Source organism: Cydia amplana, chromosome 10 (assembly GCF_948474715.1).
Source record: "Cydia amplana chromosome 10, ilCydAmpl1.1, whole genome shotgun sequence".
Classification (NCBI taxonomy): Eukaryota; Metazoa; Arthropoda; class Insecta; order Lepidoptera; family Tortricidae; genus Cydia; species Cydia amplana.
The window spans coordinates 4,288,246-4,314,633 of record NC_086078.1 but is presented as its reverse complement, the minus strand read 5'-3'; the positions used below and the strand labels follow the sequence as shown (position 1 = coordinate 4,314,633).

The window sequence follows — 26,388 nt, the reverse complement described above, 5'->3', positions numbered from 1 at the left end:
GTTGTATGGGAGCCCCACTTAAATCTTTATTTTATTCTGTTTTTAGTATTTGTTGTTATAGCGGCAACACAAATACATCATCTGTGAAAATTTTAACTGTCTAGCTATCACGGTTCGTGAGATACAGCCTGGTGACAGACGGACAGACAGACGGACGGACGGAGAGCAGAGTCTTAGTAATAGGATCCCGTTTTTACCCTTTGGGTACGGAACCCTAAAAAATATAGTGATTTTTGTAATAAAAAACTTACATAGATTCAACTTTATCTGGAGGTCCCTGCATGTGCCCGAGCACCGTTCCTTGGGAAGTATTCTTGCACCAGCCTCGGAGCCCCAGTTTGTCTGCTTGCTCTTTTGTGTACTGATCAAACAAACTATAATTACAGAAGGCATTTTGGGCAAATTATTGTATTAATCTAGTGAATTCTAGTATGTTGACAAATAACTTTTCACCACACCAACTGTTAAACAACAACTTTGCCCTCTTGTAAAACATATAACTATTAACATATGTAGGCGACGCATGTATGTAATGTAGACTGTATCCTAGATTTATTACTTTAATTTTAATTGGTTAAATTTGGTACATGCAATGCCATCTAGTGTAAATTATTCTAATTAAAGCTACATAAAAACAATGGAAGGTAGCGAGCCCAAGTCATGCGCTGCACCTATATGTAACTGTAAGGTAGTAGTACATTTCCAAAATTCACACCCGCCGCGTTGGCTCCTCGCTCGTACCATAGTTTTGGCCTCAGATTTTGCGAAATTACGTCTTTTATTTAACCTGTCACCTACAATAAAGTGGTCTTCGAACCAGATCTGTGTTAGCGATGTCCGACAAGACGCCATCGCAGGTTAAAACTCGTAAACAACATCGCCGCGAACTCGAGCGCACGAAATTGCAAATGGCGAGTACATCGAGCAACGCGCCCGCGGAACCTATAGTTAACAAATTCCTAGACCTCGGCACCGATAGTGATAAAGTGATACAGTCGAAGGTTTTGGAACAAGTGAAAATGGAAACACCAAAAAGTGTACGTGGTTCAATTTCGTCCAAGTCGAAGTTATCTACGTCATCATCCATTGCGAAACGTAAGCAGTTGGAATTTGAAGCCGCTCAAGCCAAGGCCCAGATTGAGCTGGCACTTATTGATAAAAAGCTAGACGCTGATCTAGCCCAAGTTGACGCCGATGAATCGCAGAGAGAGAGTGAGCGCGGTAGTGTAGCGAGCGGAGGCGCGCCTAGCAACAGAGCGCAGTCTAACGTCGAACAATGGTTAAGTCAAGGTCACGACGAAACTACTTACATACCGCAGCCTGATGCGCCTTATCAGCCACAGCACCGAGCACTGCCATCACACCCTGCACCAGCACCCGTCAACTTACCTATAGTCCGGCAACCCGATGTTCCAAGTGACAGCATTCGAGAACTAGCGCTTACCTTGAAGGATATCATGACGAACTCGTCAGCCAAGCGTGAGGATCGTTTGCTTAGCCGCCTGTCAACGCCACGTGACTTACCGATTTTTAGCGGCGACAGCGTCGAATGGTTGCACTTTAAAAAGGCTTACACGGAATCTACTCGAGTCTGTGAGTTCAGTGAGTCTGAGAACCTGGAGAGACTACGTAAAGCACTGCGAGGCGACGCCAAGGACACGGTCACCGCTTTGCTGATCGGTAACACCCCGCCTGCAGCCGTCATGGAAGCTCTCGAATTAAGGTTTGGCCGATCGGATGTCATCATCATGAACCTTACGACGCAGCTGAAGAAGCTACCTTCGTTACCCACGTCGTACCATCATGACCTATTTGATTTTTCAATTAAAGTTAATAACTGCGTAGCAACAATAGGTGCGCTAAATAAGCCAGATTATCTACGCAGCCCCGAGCTCGCATCAGCTGTTCTAAGCAAGCTACCGAGCACTTTGATTGGCAAATGGACCGACTTCGCATACAAAAGGTTAGATGAAGATCAGCCTAAGTTGACCCTGATATCTGAGTTTCTTAAACAAGAGGCACAAATGTTATCACTAGTTGGAATGGCACAGGTACGTGAACAAAGTAAGCCGAGTGAAATAAAAACTACAGCGAAATACTCAAGTGATAACAAAGTCCGTATTCATCGGCCCGTATTAACAACTAAAGCCGTCGAGGAAAACAAAGATTGTAAATTTTGCTCAAAGGGATTTCACCCGCTGCCAGAGTGCCGTGTGTTCAATCGTGCCATGCGCCGTGATAGATGGAAGTTCATCAAATCTCAAGGACTTTGTTATTGTTGTCTGACGTCACGACACGACAGAGCCACATGCCCCGCGCCCGTATGCGACATAGATGGTTGCGGACTCGCACACCACAAGATACTACACTGGAAGAAGCCTACGTCATCACAATCAGCTGACGCGGTCGTCGACCCGCCGCCCGAGCCGGCCCCAGCGCGGGCTCAACCGCCGGTCCCCGAGCCGGCACCTTCGGCCCCCGACACCGTGGCACACGTTACATCGGATTGTGGTAAACCTTCTTCTGTGGATAACGTCATGGTAAAAGTAGTGTCAGTGCGATTGCGTGGACCTAAAGGTACCGTAAGTACATACGCGCTTCTGGACGATTGCTCTTCTGTGTCCATGATAGACTCTGACCTAGCAGCCGAGTTAGGTCTTAAATGTGAACAACCGCGTTCTATAAAGTTTACCGACGCGTTTGGACTAGAAGTGTACCAGTCAGCTGTACCGACCGTTATCGCTCAGATAAGTGGACAAAACAATAACAATAGTTATGACATTAAGTTGCGTAAAGTGTCTAAATTACATTTACCAGCACAAGATTTATCTGTAATTAACAGTTTAAATTGTAAACGATTATCTCATATTAAGGATTATGTGTGTAAAAGTCGTGTTATACCCCGCATTCTTATTGGGGAAGATAATTACTATTTAATCGCACCGATTGAAATCATTCATGGTAGTGAAACCGAGCCCTATGGATCTCTGTGCAAGTTAGGTTGGTCAATTCATGGCAATTGTGGTCGCACTCACTCTAACGCTGCCAACGTGTTCCATCTCAGTCACACAGACAGCGAGAATATAGGTGAATTAAATGATTTAATTAAACATTCTTTTTCCCTAGACTCCATAGGAATTTCAACCTTACGCCGTGAAAATAGCGATCATTTAAGGGCGTTGCAGATACTAGAAGATACAGCACGCCTTATCGGGAATCAATGGGAGGTTGGTCTGCCGTTCAAGAAGGACGTATTCACCATGCCAGATACACGCGAAGCTGCCTTTACGCGACTACAGTCTTTAATGCGTAGATTTGCTAAAGATAACGCGTACGCAGATCGCTACCGAATGGAGGTAAACAAGCTGTTTGCCGCTGGTTATGCACGTGAGCTCAAGGAAAATGAACTTTCGGCCGACCGCATATGGTATCTCCCGCACTTCGGAATTCAGAATCCCAACAAACCTGGTAAGTTGAGACTTGTTTATGATTGTGCTGCAAAAGTAAATGGGAATTGTCTTAATAGTTATTTATTAACGGGACCAGACTTATATAACTCACTTATGGGAATTATGCTCAGGTTTCGCGAGAATAAAATAGTTATAATTGGGGACATTAAAGACATGTTTTTAAGGGTGAAAATAAGGCCGGAAGATCAACACGTTCTTCGTTTTTTATGGCAGGAATCTCCGGGCGCACCCGTAAAAACATGTGTTATGCAAAGTCTATTGTTTGGTGCTACTTGCAGTCCGTTTATAGCTCAATTCATTAAGAATAAAAATGCATCTAAGTACGATGATTTATATCCGGAGGCGGTAAATGTTATTGTAAATAGTCATTATATGGATGATTGTTTATATTCAACTAGCAGTGTAGAAAATGCAGTCAAGTTGGTTGAACAAATTACTCTTATTCACAAAAGCGGGGGATTCGAGATACGAAACTGGTCCAGCAATAGTAAGGAGGTATTGAAAAATATACCTACCGATGCGCTCGCGCAATCAGCTGTTCACTTCAAAGACGGAGTCATGAATACAACTGAGCGCACATTAGGGTTAATGTTTCATCCTTCAGATGATACTTTTGGATTTAGAATTTCATTTAATCGTGTCCCACAGGAGATATTAAATGGATCTGAGGCTCCCACGAAAGCAAAAATGCTTAGTGTCATAATGTCGGTTTATGACCTTCACGGTTTTTTGTCACCTTTTATTATAAAGAGCAAAATAATATTTCAGAACGTTCACCGCAGTGGCGTAGATTGGAGCAGCCGCATCCGACCAGAGGAGCACGCGTGCTGGGTAAGGTGGCTCGACGAGCTTAAACTACTAGCATCGCTGCGCATACCACGGTACTACGCTGACGCGGGAGCATGGACGTGGTGCTATGACGATTCGGCGGATGGGGTAAGTGACCCCACTATTATAAGTACCGAATTGCATGCGTTTTGTGACGCCAGCAGTAAGGCATATGCCGCTGTTGTTTATTGGCGTTTTCTTCGCTCAGATGGAACTCTGAATGTATGTTTTGTGGCGAGCAAAAGCAGAGTGACACCTCTACGTCCGGTATCCATACCGCGATTGGAACTTCAAGGTTGTTTGCTCTCTGCTCGTCTTGCCGCCACAATACAGAGCGAGCACAAAGATATTAAGCCAAACAAGAGGTATTTCTGGACGGATTCTAATACCGCCCTTCAATGGATTCGCAGCGACCCTAGGGACTATAAACCATACGTCGCTCACCGCCTTGGTGAGATTGACGAGTTAACCACTGCGTCAGAGTGGCGTTACGTGCCCACGGCCTTAAACGTAGCCGATGTGGCCACTCGTGAGGATGCGCCACCTCTGCAGTTCGATGATGTATGGTTCCAGGGGCCTAAGTTCTTGCGTGAACGTGAAAGTGAGTGGCCCAAGGATCTCAAGGGTTCTAAGCAGCTCGAGGAAGCGCTCTGTGAACGTAAGATTGTTAATGTCGTATCCTCGGCCGACTGTACTAGCACGTTGCCGGTACCTAACGAAAATAACTTTTCGTCGTGGATTCGATTACTTATGACAACTGCACGGGTATTGTTATTTATTAAAAAATGTCAACGTAAATGCAATCGAATCGACACCGAGCTGTTACAATCGGCAGAGGACCTGTTGATTCAAAAATGTCAAAATGATTCTTTTCTTTCAGAAATTGATTGTTTAAGGAAAAATAAGCCGTTATCGAAAGATAGCCGGCTACTGCAGTTAACACCTTATCTTGACGATGCGGGCCTACTACGGGCAGGAGGTCGTATCGACAAGACTGTGGGTGTCAAGGAGTCTACGAAGAGACCAGTGATTCTTGATGGCAAACATCGAATCACCAGACTGCTTGTAGAACACCACCACAGACGGGCACTGCACAGAGCTCAAGAACTAGTAGTTAATGAGCTAAGGCAGCGCTATTGGATTCTGCAACTGCGACCAACTGTACGCGCAGTCGCAGCTCATTGTCTGTTATGCAGATATCGCCGTGCCACGCCGCAGCCGCAGCGCATGGGTGACCTGCCGGCTGCTCGGCTGCAGCACAACCGGCGTCCGTTTTCGTTCACCGGAATTGACTTTTTTGGCCCAATGGAGGTCACAGTAGGTCGTGGTAGGCAAAAACGCTATGGCATGTTATTTACGTGTCTGACAGTTCGAGCTGTTCACGTTGAAATAACGGAAAGCCTTACCACCGACTCGACCATAATGGGTTTAAGACGGATGATAGCACGCAGAGGTACCCCTACCGTGATATACTGCGATAATGGGACAAATCTGAAAGGTGCCGATTTAGAATTGAAACGCAGCATCGCTGAACTAGACCGCGACGCGCTGCGCAATGATGGACTCGTGAGAGGAATCGAGTGGAAGTTTATTCCGCCAGGCGCTCCAGAGATGGGAGGCGCGTGGGAGCGCATGGTGCGCACTGTAAAATCAGCCCTGCGAGCAGTACTCAAGGAACGCGCACCACGCCCAGAGACGCTCTCAACATTGATGGCAGAGGTTGAAGCCCTGGTCAACAGCCGTCCAATCACGTACGTATCGACGGACCCTAATTATCCGGAAGCTCTGACACCCAATCATTTTTTGATTGGTACGTCATCAAATGGACCAGCTTTTGGTAAGTACGACAACGAGGATCTCCAGCTGAAACGGCAGTGGCGGATAGCACAACGTCTAACTGATATGTTCTGGGCACGTTGGCTTAAGGAGTACTTGCCAACACTTCTTCCGCGACAGAAGTGGACGCGCGAAAGGCGTTCCTTACAGGTAGGAGATTATGTTATTTTAGTCGAACCTAACTTAGATCGTGGATCATGGCGGCACGGAATAGTGAGTGCGACACACCCCGGTAACGATGGGCGTACTCGCGTAGTCGATGTCCGCACGCGCACGGGAATTTTACGCCGTCCCGTAACACGCGTCGCCTTACTTGCACCAGAGATGGCTCGTGATGACTAGTCATCACTAAGGGGGTGGGATTGTAGGCGACGCATGTATGTAATGTAGACTGTATCCTAGATTTATTACTTTAATTTTAATTGGTTAAATTTGGTACATGCAATGCCATCTAGTGTAAATTATTCTAATTAAAGCTACATAAAAACAATGGAAGGTAGCGAGCCCAAGTCATGCGCTGCACCTATATGTAACTGTAAGGTAGTAGTACATTTCCAAAATTCACACCCGCCGCGTTGGCTCCTCGCTCGTACCATAGTTTTGGCCTCAGATTTTGCGAAATTACGTCTTTTATTTAACCTGTCACCTACAACATATTTTTTTCCTTTTATGGCCATTATTTATGTTTATTTCCTTTCTTAGGAACATGTTTTGACCTTTAAAATGAAATCATGTCAAGTTGATGTAATTGCAAGTAATAAAAATATGTTCAAATGCCTGTGAATAGTGTGAATGCTTAAATACTTAAAGCCCGTAAAAAAAAATCAAAATACAATCAAGTATACAATTATCATAAAAAATTACACAGTATTAAGTAAGTACCCTAAAAAATATTTTGAATACCAAGTAAGAAATCTTGGTATATTATAAATTAATAATAATATGTTCAGTTTTCAAAGGAAGGGAGGCAATTGTTAAAAACTCCTTACAAATATATAAAGACTAAACAAAACCCTTGTTTTATTGAAGCCTAGCCTAGTCCATAATTTGAACGAGAAATTTAATAAGAGTTATTGAATAATTTGCCTATGAGCAGGCTGAAGGCAGGCCTAAATCTAACTCATTCATCTGAAGGAAGTACCAATAACAATCCGTTCACACAAAACAATTTTTTTAATAATGTTCATTTACTGTAATTTCTTGATAACAATATATTTAGTAGATATAATAAAGTATGTTCTCTTACCTTTCGGAAAAACACTCCTTGAACCCGGCCAAAAACTTCGAAATCCGACGCCTTGAGGGCCATGGTCGCAGCTGCAGTAGTGCTATGAGATCTCAAAAGGCTCACAGCACTCGTTAAAAGCAACACACGAAGATACATTAAATAGCCAGATTCAGAACAGTTTCAGTGGCTTTCAATATTATTTTTGAGCCGCGCGATTGGGATAAAAAGCCGCAAGACGGCAAAATCATTAGAGTTGAGTGTCACTGTCAGTGTCAGTCACATGTCACATAGATATAAATGTCAAAAGTTCAAAAGCTCAGAAGCGGGTACGTTCGGAAAGCATCCATCCAATGATTTTGTAAATAATTTTACAGATGAAGAAATTGCAATAATGTATCCCTTAACTAAGCATAAATTAATGACTACATCTGCCTCTTTATCACTCTTGCATATTCGAGCGATAGAGAAGTAGACAAAGAAATTTCGATTTTCGTGATTGACGGTTTCAGAACGTAGACGACTGGTATACTCTGGCACACCCACTTTATCAGTAGAAAAAGCCGGCAAATTTTAATAATGTAGGCGCTTAGAGTTGATTTCCCATAGAAAATTTTAATTTCGTGCCTTTTGTACTTACAAAGTGGGTGTGTCTGTATGTCTTTAGAACTAGTGAGCAAAGAGAATATAACCAGGTGCTAGAAAGTGAGCAAATAATAGTGTATATAATATTCTTTGCCTAGAAATATAGTGTGTCAAAGGTCTGTTTGATTTCAAACATAGACAGAGAGAATCATACTAAGTATATTTGTCTAACACTAGTAGTAGCACCCAAAAGAAAAGGATGAGTATAGTTTTTTTGTTCCTATTTACTGACAAGATTTGGTTGACCCAGTATACTAACTTTACTCTTTGGCCTAGAAGATCTAAAGCCCCCTCCACACTCGCGTTCGCGGCTTCGCACCGCGATTCACGCACATAGTCTGGAGGGGACTTAAAAATAAATCACAGTAAAAACTTTTGCAACCGAAATAAAAAGAAAAAGTTGCCGTTTGTATTTTATAAAAAAGTTTGACGGGTATCGCTCATCACTGCTCATCACACAGCATTCAGACAGTCATCAGTCATTGTAGTTATAAATTTATAAACTATAATATTATCTTTATAATCTTATATTCATTTCATAGCTTCTACGAAATGTTTTGTAAACCTATGAACTTCATGAAAATTGAATGTATAATGCGGCACACTTTATTAAGAAACAGGTATTTTGATATTATGCATTGAGTTAACCCTTTGAACGCCGAGAACGCTTTAGGCACCTTGAGTTATTGTGCCTCCTATTATTTACTTTTATTAACTTTTATTTAGAATTACTTGAAATTTTCTTCACATTCTGAAAGACGTCAAAAATCCAAACTATAACATTTTTTTCAGCATTTCCCACCAATATGAACCTATCTGCAGTACGAAAGTGCCTTTCATGCTACTGAAAGCAATTCACACAAGCCAAGTGGGCTGCCGAGATTACATGTACAAGCCTTACAAGGCTCCGTGTCGCGAAGACCACGACCACAAGAATATGCGGCTCAAAAGACCCATGTCACCACATTTGACCATTTATGCGCCGACCTTGCCTGCTATGACTTCAATAGCGCAACGCATAACTGGTAGTCGAGCTTATTTAACTTAGCTTAAAATGTTGGTCTCATTATTTTAATAGACCTACAGTCATTAAATTTCTCATTTTGTCCACCACCTTGAATAGAAGGCAGAAGCTAGAAGTTTAAGAACCAGTTACTCTCTCTCATCTGGTTGAATTCAGGCACATCGGGCTTCTATTCACCGCTATTTCTGAACACTGAAGTTCGCAAATTGCGGTCATCTTTCTCTGTAACCGTAATTAAGCCTTAATTGGAGTAAAAGAGAAAGATACCAGCAATTTCCGAACTTCGGTGTTCGGTGTAGCTTAAATTTTGGTTTGATTGCAGGTACAATCCTAACGTTTTACACCATAATGTTGTCTGGTGGCGCACTGTTCCTGTCCAATGGCATCGACAGCATCGTATCAATCATACAAAGCCTGAACTTAAACAGCTTTCTCATATTTATTCTTAAGATTATGATAGGTCTCCCATTCGGCTACCATTATTTCTGTGGCATTCGCTTTTGTTTGTTTAACATAGGCAAGATTCTGGATAAATCATCGGTGTACAAGACTGGTTATCAGGCCATTATAGCTGGAGGCATATTGGCGGTGTTGTTTGCTTTGCGCTAACTTTTATTTAGACATGTTAACTTACAAAACGAATTAGTAAAATAAGTAGCTTATCTCAGTGAGTCTACAGGATGCAACTATGCACTAACCGCGAAAAAGGAAAATCACAATTTCGGTATCTGCCTCGCGAATATGGAAGAAAGGATATGAAATGAATCCTCTGGACCGTCATCGAAATAACGGTTGCTACTTGGCTCTTTCTAACGCATAACTGCATCCCGTAAACTTTTTGAGGTTGACTCAACACCAGAGGGTCTACGGAAAAAATCGCGAAATAACGATTTTCGATTTTTCGATGTTGGCGGTCTAGGCCCTCTGGTAGCATTTAAAACATTCTGTGTCGATAAGTACCCACTGAATTTCTCCGGAGTCCAGTCCATCCTATTCAAAGGATACATTTATACGGCACATATTATGTACACTCTGGCAGAGGCACTTTATCAGTAAAAAAGGCGTCAAATTTCAAAAATGTCTAATAAATGAAATTTCGCGCCTTTTTCTTCTGGCAAGTTGGGTGTGTTGTCTGAGGGTTTACCGCGAAAACCGAATTTTGCAAATTACGGGGATCTTTCTCTTTTACTCCAATGAAGGCGTAATTAGAGTGACAGAGAAAAATGCCCGTAATTTGCGAAATTCGGTTTTCGCGGTGAGCGGCTACCGCGAAAACCGAATTTGGTTTAGTATAAATCAATATTAGAATGGACTTGAGGAGTAAAATTTAATTTTGCACTGGAAATGTGTTAAAATATGATTCACTAAAATACTTTGTTTTGTTATGTTATCAAGATATGTAAAGAAACGTAAAAAACGAAATGTTTGTTTTATTGACATTGACAGCACGTGACATGTGTCACTGTCAGTGTCAGTTTAGCAGTCTTTGGGACAACCGTGGTGAGTTCAAAATAATATCGTTGTTTTTGTAATTAAAATATAAATGATGTTGTCTACTCTTTCAATAACTTTGATTTGTTACAGAAGTCTACGACGACTTGCATTAACACAAATAATGTTTCCAACAATGACTTTCTGTTGTATCGGCAGGTCAGTGAAATTTAATTATCAAAAATACAATATGTAAAAGATTTAGTTTTAGTCAATACTTATTATGTTGGTATAACTTTTGTTTACAGCTTGGGTACTAAGTCCATGCTAAGTAACTTCAAAAGGTTGCCTAATTTGCTAGGGACGGCTCAATACGCCCAGGTACCGGCGGTACCGAAGATTACGTTCAAAATGTTTGAGCCAGTGAATATTGAGCACCATGATATAAGAAACGAACGTCTCAACAGGCCATTATCGCCGCATATAACCATCTATTCTTTCCCGCTGCCTGCTATTTTGTCTATTACTCATAGAGCTACAGGTAAGAAGTTAAAAAAGTTTTATTTTTGTGTTGAATTGGGTTTAACTTTATTATATTTTTCCATTTCTTTCTCTTGACAGCTTCTGTTAGTAGCTGGACATCATCTTATAAATGCTACAACAGATACAAGTCACACTCACATACATAATGTCCAAAATTACCATTTATGGTGATAACTTTTTTCCTGTTTGATATTTTTCATATTTTACCTTTAATAATCAACTACATTATTTTGTACTTCAACCGCGCATACAAAGATTCTGGAATTGTTGTTTATATAATTTATGCGTGAAAGCCCAAAATGTTAATCTTTTTTTTTAATTATATTTTGAGTGTATGAAGACAATGAATTAAAAGAAAAATATATTTTAGGTATAATGCTGTCAGGCTATACTACTGTACTAGGCGTGGGTGCATTAGCCCTTCCTCACGATGTATCCCACTACATAACCATGATTGAAGAGCTCAACTTGTCTCCAGTAACTCTCTTCCTAGCAAAAGCCATAATTGCTGCGCCTTTCGGTTACCACTTCGCCAACGGATTGAGGCATCTGTACTGGGACACTGCTAAGGGATTGTCTATGAAGGAGGTTTACACATCTGGCTATGCTATTTTGGGCACAGCAACGGTTATTACTCTTGTTTTAGCAGCTCTATAAATTTATATTTACAGTACATATGGTCCTATTTTTCCGCACTAGTGCGTAAAATAGCACTTTTCGAGCGAATGCCAAATTTTAAAGAACTATATGCACTGTAACACGTTGTACGATACACGTGCGAATAAGTAATTCGCAACTCGTGTCGATTTAAAACACTTCCTTGGGTCGTGTTTTAATTTATCGCCACTCGTTTCCTCTTTTTCGCACTTGTATCGTAAATAACTATTTCATTGCCAATATTCCGACAACCCACTCTCACTATTACCAGATCAGCCAACAAGCAACTTGTACTTGAGTAGATATTAATTTATTTTTTCAACTAAACGAAACTCGATCTTGTACCTATGTTTACTTGTTTATGAATATTTTGTTTAAAGTTTAGCTTTTTCAAATTAAAAATTGTTGCAATAATGTAGAGCAGGTTGAAAGGTCAGTTGTACAAAATATTCATCTTGATCTTGGAGGATACAACTAAACGGAGTAGCCATTAATAGGCTTTCCCCTCTGTCGAAAATAGGCGGCCAACGGTCATACACAATGTATGGACTGACGTTTATCTGACATGGCTATTTTTACGTTACGCATACATTTGACGTTCCCCTCCCCCGCAAAAATCGGCAGACTGTTTTGTACAGAAAATTACAGACATGGCGTCTCCGTTTGATTATATCCTCCAAGATCTTGATATTAATCAATATATACTCTGTAAACTCACTTTGTCAGAAGAAATCGGCGCGAATGTAAAATTTTGTGTGGAAGAAACCCTTCGCGCACACAATTTTCAGTTTAGCCGCCTTTTTCTACTGACGGAAATGGCTTACCAAACTACTTTTACACATGGTAATGTTGCCTATTATGTTAACTATTAATATTTAAAATATTGTACGAATTAAAACAATGTTTTTGTAAATAAATAATCGTTAGTTTAAGTTTAATATCTAAACGGAAAGCGCCCCGTGGAAGTAGAACCGAACGTTTAGTTTTTGACACTGACAGTGCCAGTTTGTCAGACTCAGTGGTGAGTGCAAAATATTGTTTGTGTGAAATAAAAATTGCATTTATTCGATTATTTTTAACTCGTAGTGTATATTGCAGAAGGCTACGACGACTTGCAGTGTCTCAAACACAATAAAAAATGGCTTTCTATTGTTGCGGCAGGTCAGTGGAAATAAATTATTATGTAATAGGGTTAGGTTGTTTTAGTGACTAAAATTGTGACATGTTTACAGATTGGGTGCTAGGTCTGTGCTTGGCAACGTCAGCAGGTTGCCTAATTTGCTGGGGACCGCTCAGTACGCCCAGGCGGCGGGGGTGCCTAAGATTACTTTTAAAAAATTTGAGCCGGAGAAGAATGAACACCATGATATTAGGAATGAGCGTCTGCACCGCCCAATGTCGCCTCATCTTACGATCTATGCTCCTCAGCTGACCAGCATGTTGTCTATTACCCATAGAATTGCGGGTGAGTTGTTTTGAATTGGTAATTATTACTTAGCAATTATTATGTTTGATGTTGCGAAAGTCACATGATTTTCTGTTTTGTATTTTAAAGGGATAGCAAGCAATACAATTATTTAATTTGCATCTTATAGATGCAATAAGTAATTGATGTGGGAAATATAGATGGAACTTTCCCATTATATTTATCAGAGGGACATTAAATATAATTCCATATTATTGCTACCTATTTTAGTGACATTACTAATTGGCAATTAAGAAATTAATGGATTGTGCAATATATTTATTGACTGTTTATTTTCTTAATCTAAAACTGATTAATAAGGTTTGGAGAGCAGAGGAAATCATATTAGACATAAATGTGAATTTATGATTAGGTACTCAGTTGACACATTTTTTTTGCAACTGATATGCAATTGAGTTGTCTATTAATAATCTAATTCAACATATAATTTTATGTTAAGATCTGTCTTTAAATCTACTAACATTTTCAAAGTTTTAAATTTATGATTCAAGAATTAGCTATAAATAGCTATTAGCTATAAAGCTGGCAGGATTCAAATGGACTATTAATATGGTAAACATTTCTGCAGAGCTTAAGGTTTAAGGGCATATTTCCATATCAAATAGCATACTGATAGTCTTTTTTATACAATGTAGGTGGCAAACAAGCATATGGTAAGCAGTAGCCTATGGACTCCTGCCACTCCGTTACATTACATGCGCATTGCCAACCCTAATGTGTGTATTGTGGCAAGCTAATAAATGGTTTATCTATCTATCCTAATGCTCCGCACCCTTGTTGATATCATTGCGTTTATCTAAAATTTAAAGGACTCAATAGGCACAGTATTAAAAAAGACTTTCTCTTTTAGGTATGATGCTGACAGGGTATGCTACAGTATTAGGTGTAGGAGCGTTAGCCCTTCCTCACGACGTTTCCCACTATGTTACCATGGTTGAAGGCCTCAACCTGTCTCCGGCTACTATCTTCCTTGCAAAATTCATCCTTGCCGCACCGTTCGGATATCACTTTGTCAATGGACTGAGGCATCTATACTGGGACACTGCAAAGGGCTTGACTATTAAGGAAGTCTACACAACCGGCTATGCTATGTTGGCTACGGCAACTGCTATCACTATTCTCCTAGCTTGTCTATAAATATAGTCTCATTAGAGTAAAACATCAGTACATTGTGGTATTCTATTTATTTTCCATGTAAGAAAAATGCAATAAATTTATTGAAATCAGACTTTTTGTTTAATTTCTATGATTATAGGTACTTAAATGTTAGTCAGGATAGGTCAAAATATAAATAAGAATTAGTAAGTCAGTACTAAATGGCACTTAAGCGATTCCACAATTTGACATAACATCATTAATTGCTTTGAACTTCTCAAAGTCGAGTTTTTCTGTGGTCGCAAGTCCGGTTGCAGCATTCTGAGAAAATAAAAGTAATTTTAATATTAATTTCATCTCACTTTTGCCAGAATTTTATTAAGTACATAGTTAAATTAAATTTAACAGGGAAATAGTTTATTCATGACGTTATTCAAAAATGAATGCCGTTATTCATAAAATTTTGTCAAATGTAACAAATTGTTGATAGTTTGTCCTTTTGAAATTTTGTTTGTTAGAAAGAGACAACATTTAACAGAGGTTTGAAAGATGTTGCTAAGTTTTATGAATAAGGGCGAAAAAACAAGATTTAGCAACAGGCAGCATAGGAGTTTTTATATTTAACACATTCAGTGCCGAAAACCTGACTATCGGGTATTTTTATGATTTCGTTCCCAGGCCGGACGACCCGATAGACGGGATCGTGGTACTACAGCTTTATATGACGAAATTTTTGTGGCCTGGCGCGGATGTCTTGTTTGGCTGGGTGACAATGAATGTGTGTTAGCTATAGAGTACTACTGTAGCTACTTACATTGAAAATGACGTTATTATTCTTCAAATACTCTCCATAGATGTTGAACAGGTCTGTCCTCTTATCCAGCAACTCGGCTAAACTAAGCGGTGTATGAGCAATGGACACATCAGACAAAAAGTCCTTAGCAGACACCCAGGTGCGTGATGGCATCATGGCTACGTTGCAGGTCGCGTAGTTGGTGAGTGAATCGCGACCGCTGTCCCGGTTTAGGCAGAGTAGCTCGTATTGGGAGGCGTCGTAATTGCTTAGGTCGGTGCCTGGTGGGAAATTCATATTAGAGTTTTAATTAAATCTCTGAGAGTAAATGAAGGTACAGGAGCTGCCACAGTCACAGAATAAGTTTAGTGTAGTACTAAGTACCGTACAGAAAGGACACTTATCCCTTTCGGCTGTTTAGGGTTGTCAAAATTCAAGTCATTATTATCTTATCTGTGGTCGTGCACGTAAAGGGACGTCAAGTTGTGTCAACCCTAATAATTGCTAGAAACAATGCTGAGCCGAACGGAGCCGAGTTTGCCCGAAGTCAGGAGTGTCTCCCCACTGGCACTGTTAACGTAGGCAAGCTTGTGATAGCTCGGGTAATGTCATTTGTATTGGGAAGTACTTTTGTAATGATTTTTGTGGCATAAATCTCCTTAGGGCCGATGATGTACCCTCAGTTTCGATGGAATGTCAACCTTAATTAAACACAAAGTAGGTAGCATTCATTTGTCTCGTAAAATTTTCGAACAAATGAAATTCAATCTAATTGAAAATACAACAAGATTCTAACTTCCTTGGCTATAATTTTGTATGGCGGCACGAGGCTAGAGTGAGAAAAGAAGATTCTATAGGTACTTACTTGATACAAAGGCGACATCCCCGTGATCGTCTTTAAGACAAGTCAGAGGACTTTTATCAGCAGGACATTGCTTTTTCAGGAGCGTTACGTCATCGCCTGAAACAAAAGTCTACTATGAAAAGTACAGTCAATCTCATAAGTCACGTTTTAATTTGAGCGTTCCTTTTCTAAGTTATACCACTGTAATCTTTAACAGTACCTACCTATTAAGATAAGTTAGATATTTAATGGCTACTTTTAAAGCAAATGATGATTTATTATAGTACAGTCAGTATCAAAATAGTGATAGTCAAAATGGCCAAACATATCCTAACATTCCTAACACACCTTTGTTACCACAGAAATAAGGACATGTCCCGAATGTCCCGATATAGCTATTTGGTACAACTAATTCAAAAGATCAATATTAGTATCCATAGTAAAAGCCCAACATAATTTGCTAGTTACTAGCGATGAAATTAAATAGTCATGTAGCAATATGAGAAGTAAATATTAATTAGTAAATGGAACCTTTCGGGTTGTTTTCGACTTTGTCGACGCCGGGCAAGCACGATCCTCCGGAAAAGAAGTTCCCGACTTTCTTCACACACTGCGGAAGAAAAGTTACTTTGAGACCGAATACAGAACCTCCTTCGGTCAGTTAAAAATAGTTACAATTAGATTTAATATTAAAGTTGTTCAATTGGCAATATTAGTATAGCATTTTACGGCTGCAGGCGGCGACTGTACCAAAAAACAATAAAAATTGGAAAACGTCGCCATTAACCAAGCTAGTGGAACCAAAAAAGAGTATCTCAGAGCAAGTTTTACCGAACATAACTTTTATAGATGGATGAAGAAAGTTTTCTTAAGGCAGTTGCCTTAACATACATTTTTATGAGATGACATCTCACAGAAATGCAGGAATGTTTAAGTACTCATCTGATGTTCCATCCATGCAGGCTATTTCGTAGAGGCGCGATCTTTAACAGTTTAATGCTTTTATTTTAAGGTTCAATATTGTACTTACGTCGTCAGGCGTGATAAGCCCTTTGTTGATGAGGTAGTAAAGCGGCGCGTCGAGTCCGCTGAAGCTTCCGTAAGGATCATGGCATGACCTGAAAGTTGGTTTAGTTAGTACTTGCTAGGTATACCTACAGAAAACTAAGTACCTACAGTAAGTCAGCAGCAGAAATTGCTAAGCGGGTGAGGTGTTCAAAATTACCTTGACACGCTTTTATTCTCTTAACAATAAAGTCGCGTCAAGATCATTTTGAACACCTCGCCCGCTTAGCAACTTCTGCTGCTGACAGTATAAAGGCACGTAAAGTAGGTAACTTCAATTATGCAGCTGAAGTAGACGTTGTCGAACGGTGCGGTGAAGTTTTGTAGAAAAAAATACAAACGTGTAGCGCGAAGTATACCTTATTTAGTTACCGGATAGGTAATATAAGGGGCTGTACCTAGAAGGCCATCTACTTCAGCTGTCAAATATGCGCTCCTAGTAGACACATCAAGCTAACTCCGCACAGACTTTGCAATGACAAAGTGTGGAACTGTCAACATAAACGTCAAACTTCAATGAAAATCACGCCAGTCAGCTTGGTCCGAAATTCATCAGTAGGTACAGTCACCTGCAATAATATGTTATACAACGAAGGCCGCAAAAATATCTGACACGATCTTATTTGTAGAGCCATAAATAACGTGTCACATATTTTTGAGGCCTTCGAAGAGTAACATATTATTGCAGGTGACTAGGTACTTGTGTCTAAGAAGGCCCGGTTACCTACTTTCAAAATGTCATAGTTTTATAACAGTGAATGCTGGGTTTACATTTTGGATCCATGTTCGCTACTACCATAGACCAAATTGTAACGATTTAATAAAAATAAGAATAATATAAATAACGATGGGCCATAGTAATAAGTCCCCGAGTTAATTAATTCAGTAAAGTTGTAGCTTTTAGCAGTCCGCTAGTTAATTAAAGCGTTCAAAACTAGTGTTTACTTAATTACTCTCGAATTATGCGTCCAATCGGGCTTGTTTGTAATGACTAATGAACGCTGCGTCAATATCGAAATGTTAAATTGCATGAATTTGTGTTGGTACCTATTTGATAATCATCAATCTTGTCATGTTTAATGAAACCTGTTTTGGTTTTGCGTCCTTCATTTATTAACGTTGATGGATTTATTTAAGGCAAAGGGGATTGTCAATGTGTCATTCTGCCCTCTGCCTATGGCTCTATTGAAAATGTATGTTCATCTTACCCCAGCTGAACTTTCTTTTTATACCACGTCGGTGGCAAACAAGCACACGGCCCGCCTGATGGTAAGCAGTCACCGTAGCCTATTTGTCAACACCATCAAGACCGAAGTCTTTTAGAGAACATCAGCCAAGGCGTAATTCGGTTTCTTGTCCGCACTAATATACCTACTTTAAGGAAAAAAAGATTGGGTCGAAGCTTTATGTCTTTATAGCATAAGTACCTAATTGGCTACGCACACCATTTTCCCACTATCCCCATTTCATGTCCACCTTTGTACCTCTTGCGCTGCTCCGATCAGAATCATTGTCCCAATTACACGGTATTTATTCGCACTTACCTCTTTCCCCTCAAATCCTCCATCTTCTGGAACGACGAACTCTTCTTCACGACAGCCACAGCATAATTCGGTTTCTTATCCTCCCCATACACCTCATGGAAGACTGGGTGAAGGTTGTATTTCTTCGTAGCTTTTAACCACCACATTGCCTAAACATTACTTCAAAATGTCTACACGTTGATTTTTTCGACATCTATTGTTCTGGCCCCTTTACTTTCAATAAATTTTGTTAAACTTACCTCTTTCCCATCAAATCCTCCATCTTCTGGAACGACGAACTCTTCTTCACGACAGCCACAGCATACTTCGATTTCTTATCCTCCCCATACACCTCATGGAAGACTGGGCGAAGGTTGTTATTTCTTCGTAGCTTTTCACCACCACATTGCCTTATCACTTCAAATGTCCGCACTCCGCACTTTGGCTTTTCGACATTGCACCTAATTGTTTCGGCCCCAATGCTTTCAATATATTTTGTTAAACTTACCTCTTTCCCCTCAAATCTTCCATCTTCTGGAACGACGAACTCTTCTTTACAACAGCCACAGCATACTTCGGTTTCTTATCCTCCCCATACACCTCATGGAAGACTGGGTGAAGGTTGTATTTCTTCGCAGCATGTGCCACCTTCATGTCGTCGACGGCGGCGAGTTCTGAGCCGTTTTCTTGGACCTGTGTAATTGAAATTTATCCGGGATTTTTGAATTCTTTTTAAGTAGATTTTCCCAGAGTGCCTAAACCTGGTTTTATTGGAATACATTGGTTGAGTTGTTGAGTTCCTACATATTTAGATTGATTAAGGGTTGGTTGCACCGAACTGCCTATCACCGTTTTTGAAATTTTGTTGTATGGGAAGTTTCATCATTCACAGCTGACAATGCTGAATGATGTTGATAAGTCCGCTTATTGCTTTGTGTGTTTACATACGCTTTTGAGGCAGTCCGCTTCAGTGGCCTCTTGGGTACAATCGAGCCTGGGACGGATGTCGCGGCTGAACGCAAATGTCGACATGGTACGACATTTCGCGAGCGCTACGTTTGATGTCACACACAGTCTGAAACAAGGATTAAAGATTTAAAGTTCCGTCACACAGGCGCGTTTTCCGGGCGGGGCGTGAGCGTTTTATTATATGTATGTAAAAGCGGCGCGCCCCGCTCACGTCCCACCCGGAAAACGCGCCTGTGTGACCGGCACCTTAATAGGATAACTCACGCTAGACCAGGCCGGAGCTTCCGGCGCTTCGTTTTCTATGGAAAGCACCACGTGATCACCGATCAGCCGTCATAGAAAATGACATGTCGGACGCCTCAGCCCGGGCCCGGCCCGGTCTAGCGTGTGACATCCTTAACCTTTCGTTAGGTTAGGTTTAAGAACATGTGGTGTACTAAAATCGTTAGTTCCATGATGTTCAATTCAAATCTCAGTCGAACGACGTAAGTAGGTACGAGTATGCATGAATCTGTGAGTCAAATGTTTGTACGATAGATGGGAAATTAGTGTTCTTACTTATCAAAATAAAAGCTCTTATAATACAATATTTGTACTGTGATAGTGCAAATGGCTCCTACAAAACCTGGCTTCACTCTACTCAATTTAAACAAGCTAAATACGAAAGTTTAAAGGATGAACTTCTCAAAGAAGGACTGCAACTTGTAAGTTAACTGCAACTCCTAATAAATCTTCAAACTGTTTTCCAAACTAGTGGAAAAAGTTACGAACTGTCGCGTAGATTACGTCCACAATGAAAATAAGTATTTTTTCACAATTCCCATATTAAGAAGCAATTCTGATATTTCATTATTGGTCAGGAGCTCCGCGACAGTATCTTTAACTTTTTTTTAACTACATATAGGTAACTAGCTGTTGCCCGCGACTTCGTACGCGTGGATTTGTATATTGGTGGTTATACATTCTACATTAGTTTAGTTTAGAACATTATGCAGCAAAAGATAGCAGTAGGGACGGTTAATCATTTGTTAATTATCATACAACGCATGAGATTTGTCTTTCACAACCTGGCTACGAAGTTTCAAGCCCCTAACTGAATAACATTTGTTCTCGATATAATCTCTCTCAACCCGCAGAAGATTTTCAAGTCCACTATTTAATAAAACCTACTACCTAACTACCTATTTACGAAGTTTGAAGTTCCTAGCTTTAAATAAAATTTGAACCCTCTACCAACTCTCAACCCCTGTTTAAACTTTTAGGGGATGAATTTTTAAAAACGCTGAAATTACTTTTCTTGTATTGTAATAATATGCCTTTATACAACGATTCAAGTCCCGCACTCAAATAAATATTTGGGTTCCATACAAATTTTTGACCCCGTTCACCACCTTGGGGGATGAATTATCAAAGACTCTGAAATTAGTTTCTTTACCTTTACCTTTTTACAAAGCTTCAAGTTCCTAGCTTTAAATAAAATTATAACCTATACAATCTTTCTACCCCTTTTTAACCCTGTTATGGGATGAATTTTTAAAAACGCTGAAATTTGTTTTCTTGTGTTCTAATAATATGGCTTTATACAAAGATTTAAGTCCCGCACTCTCAAAAATATTTGATCTCCATACAAACTTTCAACCCCTTTTTCACCTCCTCGGGGGATGAATTTTTAAAATCGCTGAATAGGGTTTTTTGTTTTTTAATAAAATACCTTTTTACGAAGTTTCAAGTTCCTAGCTTTAAATAAAATTTGAACCCTATACAGACTTTCAACCCCTTTTGGATCCTTATAGGGGATGAATTTTTAAAAACTTCTCTTTTAATGAAATAACTTTTTACGAAGTTACAAATTCGTAGCTTAAAATTTTTTTTAACCCTATACAATCTTTCAACCCCTTTTTAACCCTTATAAGGGATGAATTTTTGAAAACGCTGAAATAACTTTTCTTGAGATCTAATAATATGGCTTTATACAAAGATTCAAGTCCCGCACTCTCAATAATATTTGATCTCCGTACAAACTTTCAACCCCTTTTTCACCACCTCGGGGGATGAATTTTTAAAAACGCTGAAATTAGTTTTCTCGTTTTTTAATTTAATACCTTTTTGCAAAGTTTCAAGGCCCTAGCTTAAAATAAAATTTGCACCCCAAGACAAAGTTTCATCCCCTTTTTTACCCCCTTAGGAGTTGAATTTCCTAAAACGTCGCAATTCCTTTTTTTGCAATCGGCTATTATGCCTTTCTAAAAAGTTTCAAAGTGTTTAATTGTAATGGATTCAAACTTTCAACCTCTTTTTAACCCTGTTAGGGGATGAATTTTTAAAAACGCTGAAATTACTTTTCTTGTCTTATAATTATATACCCATATACAAAGTTTAAAGTCCCACACTCACAAAAATATTTGATCTCCATACAAACTTTCAACCCTTTTTTCACCACCTTGGGGGATGAATTTTCGAAAACGCTGAATTAGTTTCCTTATTTTTTAATTTAATACATTTTTACAAAGTTTTAAATTCCTAGCTTAAAATAAATCTTGAACCCCATACAACCTTTCATCCCCTTTTTAACCCTTTTAAGGGATGAATTTTTTAAAACGCTGAAATTACTTTTCTTGAGATCTAATAATATGGCTTTATACAAAGATTGAAGTCCCGCACTCTCAATAATATTTGATCTCCGTACAAACTTTCAACCCCTTTTTCACCACCTCGGGGGATGAATTTTTAAAAATGCTGAAATTAGTTTTCTCGTTTTTTAATTTAATACCTTTTTGCAAAGTTTCAAGGTCCTAGCTTAAAATAAAATTTGCACCCCAAGACAAAGTTTCATTCCCTTTTTTATCCCCTTAGGGGTCGAATTTCCTAAAACATCGCAATTACTGTTTTTTGTAATCGGCTATTATGCCTTTCTAAGAAGTTTCAAAGCATTTGTAATGGATTCAAACTTTCAACCCCTTTTTAACCCTGTTAGGGGATGAATTTTCAAAAACGCTGAAATTACTTTTACTGTCTTATAATAACATACCCATATACAAAGTTTCACGTCCCACACTCACAAAAATATTTGATCTCCATACAAACTTTCAACCCCTTTTTCACCACCTTGGGGGATGAATTTTCGAAAACGCTGAAATTAGTTTTCTTGTATTTGAATACAATACATTTTCACAAAGTTTTAAATTCCTAGCTTAAACTAAAACTTGAACCCCATACAACCTTTCATCCCCTTTTTAACCCCCTTAGGGGTTGAATTTTTCAAAATCGCTTCTTATCTCTTGCACTTTACAAATGCAACCTAGTGTGCAAATTTCAACTTTCTTGCTTTTGTAGTTTCGGCTCTGCGTTGATGAATCAGTCAGTCAGTCAGTCAGGACCTTTGAGTATATAGCCTAAGGAGATGTGATACACGGGCGACCCCCTCCGGCAAAGTACATTGGTCAACTGTTCAAACACGTTATATAAAACTACTTGAAGTCGCTTCACCGCCATTTTGCATCGTTCCGTGTCGCGAGAAGTTTCTCTTAAAAAATGGTGACTTGTTCAGTATTATCGTGTAAAAGGTGATCTGATAGCTCAAATTCGCAACAAGATTGGGTTTCCTATCATAAATAAGTATTTATACTAACTATTAAATGTATATTGAAGTACAATCTCCATTTAAAGAAAAAACCGTTGCGATACATAAACGACAGAAAAATGTAAACATGAATACAGTGGTACGGGGACGAATCGATCTTAAGGGATGTGACAAAGTCAAAAAAGCGACTCAACATTTGAATGATTGAATGAATCATTCATTCATTCAATCACTGCAGTTTGTTTAATATAGCTGATCAAGCAAATAATGTCAGTAAAAAAAAGGCGCGAAATTCAAATCTATATATATAAACGTGAAAGACCTGACTGACTGACTTAAATCAACGCCCAGCCCAAACCGCTGGGACTAGAAAGTCCAAATTTGGCAAGTAGGTTCCTTGTAAGGTCTAGGGGTCCACTAAGAAAGGATTTTTCAAAATTCATCTCCTAAAGGGGTGAAATGGGGGTCCAAAATTTAAAAAAAACTCTCCTGCGCGTGCGAAGCCGCGGGCAAAAGCTAGTTTTCTATAAACCCGGAAAACCCGCGGGCGACAGTTCATTCCACAGTTTAGCTGTGCGTGCGGGCTAAGACACAAAGACACATAAATACAGACAACCATACATACAAACAATCATTTTATTGGCTACCTAATATCTTCAATGTACAGAATTTTCACTTTTACAATTTTATAATAAATAGTATAAGACAATTCAGTTCATTCATCAAACTGATTTGACTCATTCTTCAGATGTGACCCATCACTATTATGTTCGTATGTATGCTGCATAGTTATGTGAAAACTCTGTCTGTGTGCGTGTAATTTTTGATGTGTTGAATTTTATTGTAGTGTGCGTTTGTCGCAACAGCAAAATCTGTGTCTGTTGAGTTACTTATCTTTTGGTGGTGTGCTGTAGGTGTTTACCTTGCCCCCCGCTAAAAGTGGTGAAAAAATTTGTTCGAAGAGTTTACGTTATCACATCTCCTTAGGCTATATACTCAAAGGTCAGGACACTTGCATTTATATATATAGATAGAAGATAGATTAATATATATAGATAGATTAATATATATAGATAGATTAATATATATAGATAGATTAATATATATAGATAGATTAATATATATAGATTAATAAGAGACCAATATTATCAGTAAGGATTTTGTAATTGGAAGTTTACTTTGTAATAGTCACTAAGTCCTGTTTTTAAACAAACTTGCAAACTTACAATTCTAAAATTCTAAACGTTGAAACAAATACCGAAATAAATGGCTACCTAACCTACCTACTTTAAATTCTTCCAGCGCAGCATTTATCTACCTCACCAGTATAGTTATTTATAGCGTTCGCATACCCATTTACCGTCTCAATAAATATAGCAGCTACTTATTTGTTCCGACATTGAAAAGGGACGATAAAAACATCTTTTCAGCCGATCCGTCACGTTCACGACACGCATACGGAATACGCTCCGACTCTGTAAAAACGAGCCCCATGTAATTCGAACCTTATGTGTACGATATTAGATTTCAAATTGGATTTGATGACTGCTAGGAAATACCTCGAGTATGTCAATAGGGCGAAAGGTTAAAAGGTTAATGCGAAGCTTTAGATCTTAAAGTTTGCGTTGGACAAGCTAGGGGCGCTTGTGGAACTTGAAGTTATGAACGAGTTTGACGTTGTTTGAGAGTTTGGGCAGCAAGTACCGTGTTAGTGAAGTCCGTGTCCATGATGGAAAATATTAGTTACCGTATTTAGAACTTGATCTATTTTAGAGAGGAGTTAATTATTTACGGGTTTAATGTTTGTGACAAATTTTACGCCATTGAGCCCGTCAAAGGTAAAAAATCAAAGGGCCTATAATAATAGGTTACACACTTAGCTGCGTGATGTTAACTATTTTACTTACTTTAGTATGACATGGTGCTTATAGGATAGAGTTAGTTGATAAAGCTCTGCCTGTGAATTTGCCCACCTACGTGTGTCTGGTGGAGAATCAAACTATTCTTCCGAGTCTGTAAAGCGTAAGCAGTGCGCTTATATGACACAAATCAAGAGGTTCGTTATTAAATGTTCTCTGTCAGTAGGGCTTGCAATTCGAATATTCGACCTGTTCTGATATTCGAATATTCGGCCGCTCAGGTTTCGAATATTCGAATATTTTTTATTACTATAAAAAAATCTATTTCATCCGCTGCAGTTACAGTTTCTGTGTGTTTTCCGGGTATTTACAGTGAATGAGGAACGGTAGGTACCCAAATACGAAGGAAATAATATTTTTACTGTATTCCTCTCGATAGACTTCGTGAATACATTGAATACTAACTCAATTTGAAAGAAAACAAATTTGATCGAACCAAACCTGCCCAATTAGGTAATCTAACCATGCACCTTTAGTTGAAGAATAATCCACCCAGTAGTCAACTAACTTTTACCCTTAAATATTCAAATATTATATAATTAGCCGACCATTAGAAATAAAAACTTGCCAAAACAAATAAAGTCAATAAAGATTCAAAATACAATGGAATTAAAGGCCTTTTTACAGGACTCTGAGCAACTACACTAGGATGATAAAATCTAGTTAATTAAGTGGATTTCTGCAAAATATCATTAGTTTAAGCAATATGTGAAAAAAGCTTTTGAATAAAACGATAATAAACCTATTTCTCGTTCCTTTTCTTATTTTTTATAATATTCGAATAATTATTATAATGTTCGAATACTTCGTCAGAAAAAGTCGAATATTCGAATACCTGAAAGTTTCGAATATTTGCAAACCCTATGTGTCAGGTCGTCTATCAAATAACCGAATAATTTCATAAGAGAGAGAGAGAGAGAGAGCGAGAAAGACGGGGAACGGCTATTAGGAAGTAGAAATATATGGTACGTACCTGACTACTGGCTCCGGTGCGCCATGTCCCCTCTCGATGACTTCGGTGTAGTTGGCTTTCTTCAGGTACGTTGCAGGAGCGATAGGAATGTTGTCAGCTACATGGTGTATCTTCTCCGATAAGCCGAGCACGTTGGCGAACCAGTCTGGCAGGGGCTTTGTGGCGGCTCCTGGTGAAAAACGGGATTTAGTAGAAAGTGTTATTAGAGTAAACCCACGTTGTATCTCGCCAAGTTTTACGTGAAGTACCGATTCAGTAAATTCGCTCTGAGTAAAAGCCAGGATATTATGTACCCTCGCGAAATTCTAGTATTATTTGTTTTTCTACAGTTTTGTATGGCGACATGGCGTGTCATTTCGTATTTAAAAACAACTTATTTTATCACGCCCGTTAGGCCTTAGGCCAATGATTCCAATGAATCGTCTAAAACTCTAAACTTTCGCAGCATTGAGATGAGGTGAAAATGTGCTTGTAACTTGTAA

The 26,388-nt window shown here is 39.2% G+C and overlaps 6 protein-coding genes across 7 annotated transcripts in view; 4 read left to right on the top strand and 2 right to left on the bottom strand.

Moving 5' to 3' along the window:
- Positions 1-26,388, bottom strand: part of LOC134651460 (acylphosphatase-2-like) — a 199,337-nt gene that overhangs the window by 3,908 nt on the left and 169,041 nt on the right. Inside the window, exons 2-3 of the mRNA XM_063506570.1 lie at positions 7,381-7,549; positions 252-361 (exon numbers count right to left, since the gene is read on the bottom strand). Coding sequence (XP_063362640.1) covers positions 252-361; positions 7,381-7,518 — 248 coding nt within the window. The 5' untranslated portion in view covers positions 7,519-7,549. The remainder of the gene's footprint in view (positions 1-251; positions 362-7,380; positions 7,550-26,388) is intronic.
- Positions 3,334-6,778, top strand: LOC134651326 (uncharacterized). The gene is made up of 2 exons (XM_063506394.1): positions 3,334-3,468; positions 4,239-6,778. Exons 1-2 carry the CDS (start codon positions 3,382-3,384, stop codon positions 6,474-6,476), a joined length of 2,325 nt encoding a protein of 774 aa, XP_063362464.1. The 5' UTR covers positions 3,334-3,381; the 3' UTR covers positions 6,477-6,778.
- LOC134651532 (succinate dehydrogenase cytochrome b560 subunit, mitochondrial-like) lies at positions 8,797-9,660 on the top strand. The gene is made up of 2 exons (XM_063506635.1): positions 8,797-9,029; positions 9,351-9,660. Exons 1-2 carry the CDS (start codon positions 8,843-8,845, stop codon positions 9,635-9,637), a joined length of 474 nt encoding a protein of 157 aa, XP_063362705.1. The 5' UTR covers positions 8,797-8,842; the 3' UTR covers positions 9,638-9,660.
- On the top strand, positions 10,656-11,666 carry LOC134651669 (succinate dehydrogenase cytochrome b560 subunit, mitochondrial-like). The gene is made up of 3 exons (XM_063506768.1): positions 10,656-10,678; positions 10,768-11,000; positions 11,373-11,666. The coding sequence occupies exons 1-3, from the start codon at positions 10,656-10,658 to the stop codon at positions 11,657-11,659; spliced, it is 543 nt and encodes a 180-aa protein (XP_063362838.1). The 3' UTR covers positions 11,660-11,666.
- Positions 12,625-14,373, top strand: LOC134651444 (succinate dehydrogenase cytochrome b560 subunit, mitochondrial-like). Of its 2 annotated transcripts, XM_063506551.1 has the most exons (4): positions 12,625-12,680; positions 12,758-12,820; positions 12,892-13,124; positions 13,996-14,373. In XM_063506551.1, exons 2-4 carry the CDS (start codon positions 12,798-12,800, stop codon positions 14,280-14,282), a joined length of 543 nt encoding a protein of 180 aa, XP_063362621.1. In that variant the 5' UTR covers positions 12,625-12,680; positions 12,758-12,797; the 3' UTR covers positions 14,283-14,373. The 2 variants fall into 2 exon arrangements, with proteins under 2 accessions (XP_063362621.1, XP_063362622.1); XM_063506552.1 differs by having other exon boundaries at positions 12,678-12,820.
- The window catches only part of LOC134651330 (transferrin), a 37,559-nt gene continuing 25,496 nt past the window's right edge, over positions 14,326-26,388 (bottom strand). The window contains exons 8-15 of the mRNA XM_063506402.1: positions 25,907-26,075; positions 19,414-19,540; positions 18,974-19,158; positions 16,908-16,995; positions 16,409-16,487; positions 15,899-15,994; positions 15,055-15,314; positions 14,326-14,561 (exon numbers count right to left, since the gene is read on the bottom strand). Coding sequence (XP_063362472.1) covers positions 14,469-14,561; positions 15,055-15,314; positions 15,899-15,994; positions 16,409-16,487; positions 16,908-16,995; positions 18,974-19,158; positions 19,414-19,540; positions 25,907-26,075 — 1,097 coding nt within the window. The 3' untranslated portion in view covers positions 14,326-14,468. The remainder of the gene's footprint in view (positions 14,562-15,054; positions 15,315-15,898; positions 15,995-16,408; positions 16,488-16,907; positions 16,996-18,973; positions 19,159-19,413; positions 19,541-25,906; positions 26,076-26,388) is intronic.

Excerpts from the sequence above, each read along its gene's own strand:
- LOC134651326 (XM_063506394.1), top strand. The coding sequence starts at position 3,382 with ATGCACGTGAGCTCAAGGAAAATGAACTTTCGGCCGACCGCATATGGT. Across the intron at positions 3,469-4,238 it reads TCAGAATCCCAACAAACCTG|AACGTTCACCGCAGTGGCGT; the intron begins GTAAGTTGAGAC and ends ATAATATTTCAG.
- LOC134651532 (XM_063506635.1), top strand. The coding sequence starts at position 8,843 with ATGCTACTGAAAGCAATTCACACAAGCCAAGTGGGCTGCCGAGATTAC. Across the intron at positions 9,030-9,350 it reads AATAGCGCAACGCATAACTG|GTACAATCCTAACGTTTTAC; the intron begins GTAGTCGAGCTT and ends GTTTGATTGCAG.
- LOC134651669 (XM_063506768.1), top strand. The coding sequence starts at position 10,656 with ATGACTTTCTGTTGTATCGGCAG. Across the intron at positions 10,679-10,767 it reads ACTTTCTGTTGTATCGGCAG|CTTGGGTACTAAGTCCATGC; the intron begins GTCAGTGAAATT and ends TTTTGTTTACAG. Across the intron at positions 11,001-11,372 it reads TATTACTCATAGAGCTACAG|GTATAATGCTGTCAGGCTAT; the intron begins GTAAGAAGTTAA and ends AATATATTTTAG.
- LOC134651444 (XM_063506551.1), top strand. The coding sequence starts at position 12,798 with ATGGCTTTCTATTGTTGCGGCAG. Across the intron at positions 12,821-12,891 it reads GCTTTCTATTGTTGCGGCAG|ATTGGGTGCTAGGTCTGTGC; the intron begins GTCAGTGGAAAT and ends ACATGTTTACAG. Across the intron at positions 13,125-13,995 it reads TATTACCCATAGAATTGCGG|GTATGATGCTGACAGGGTAT; the intron begins GTGAGTTGTTTT and ends TTTCTCTTTTAG.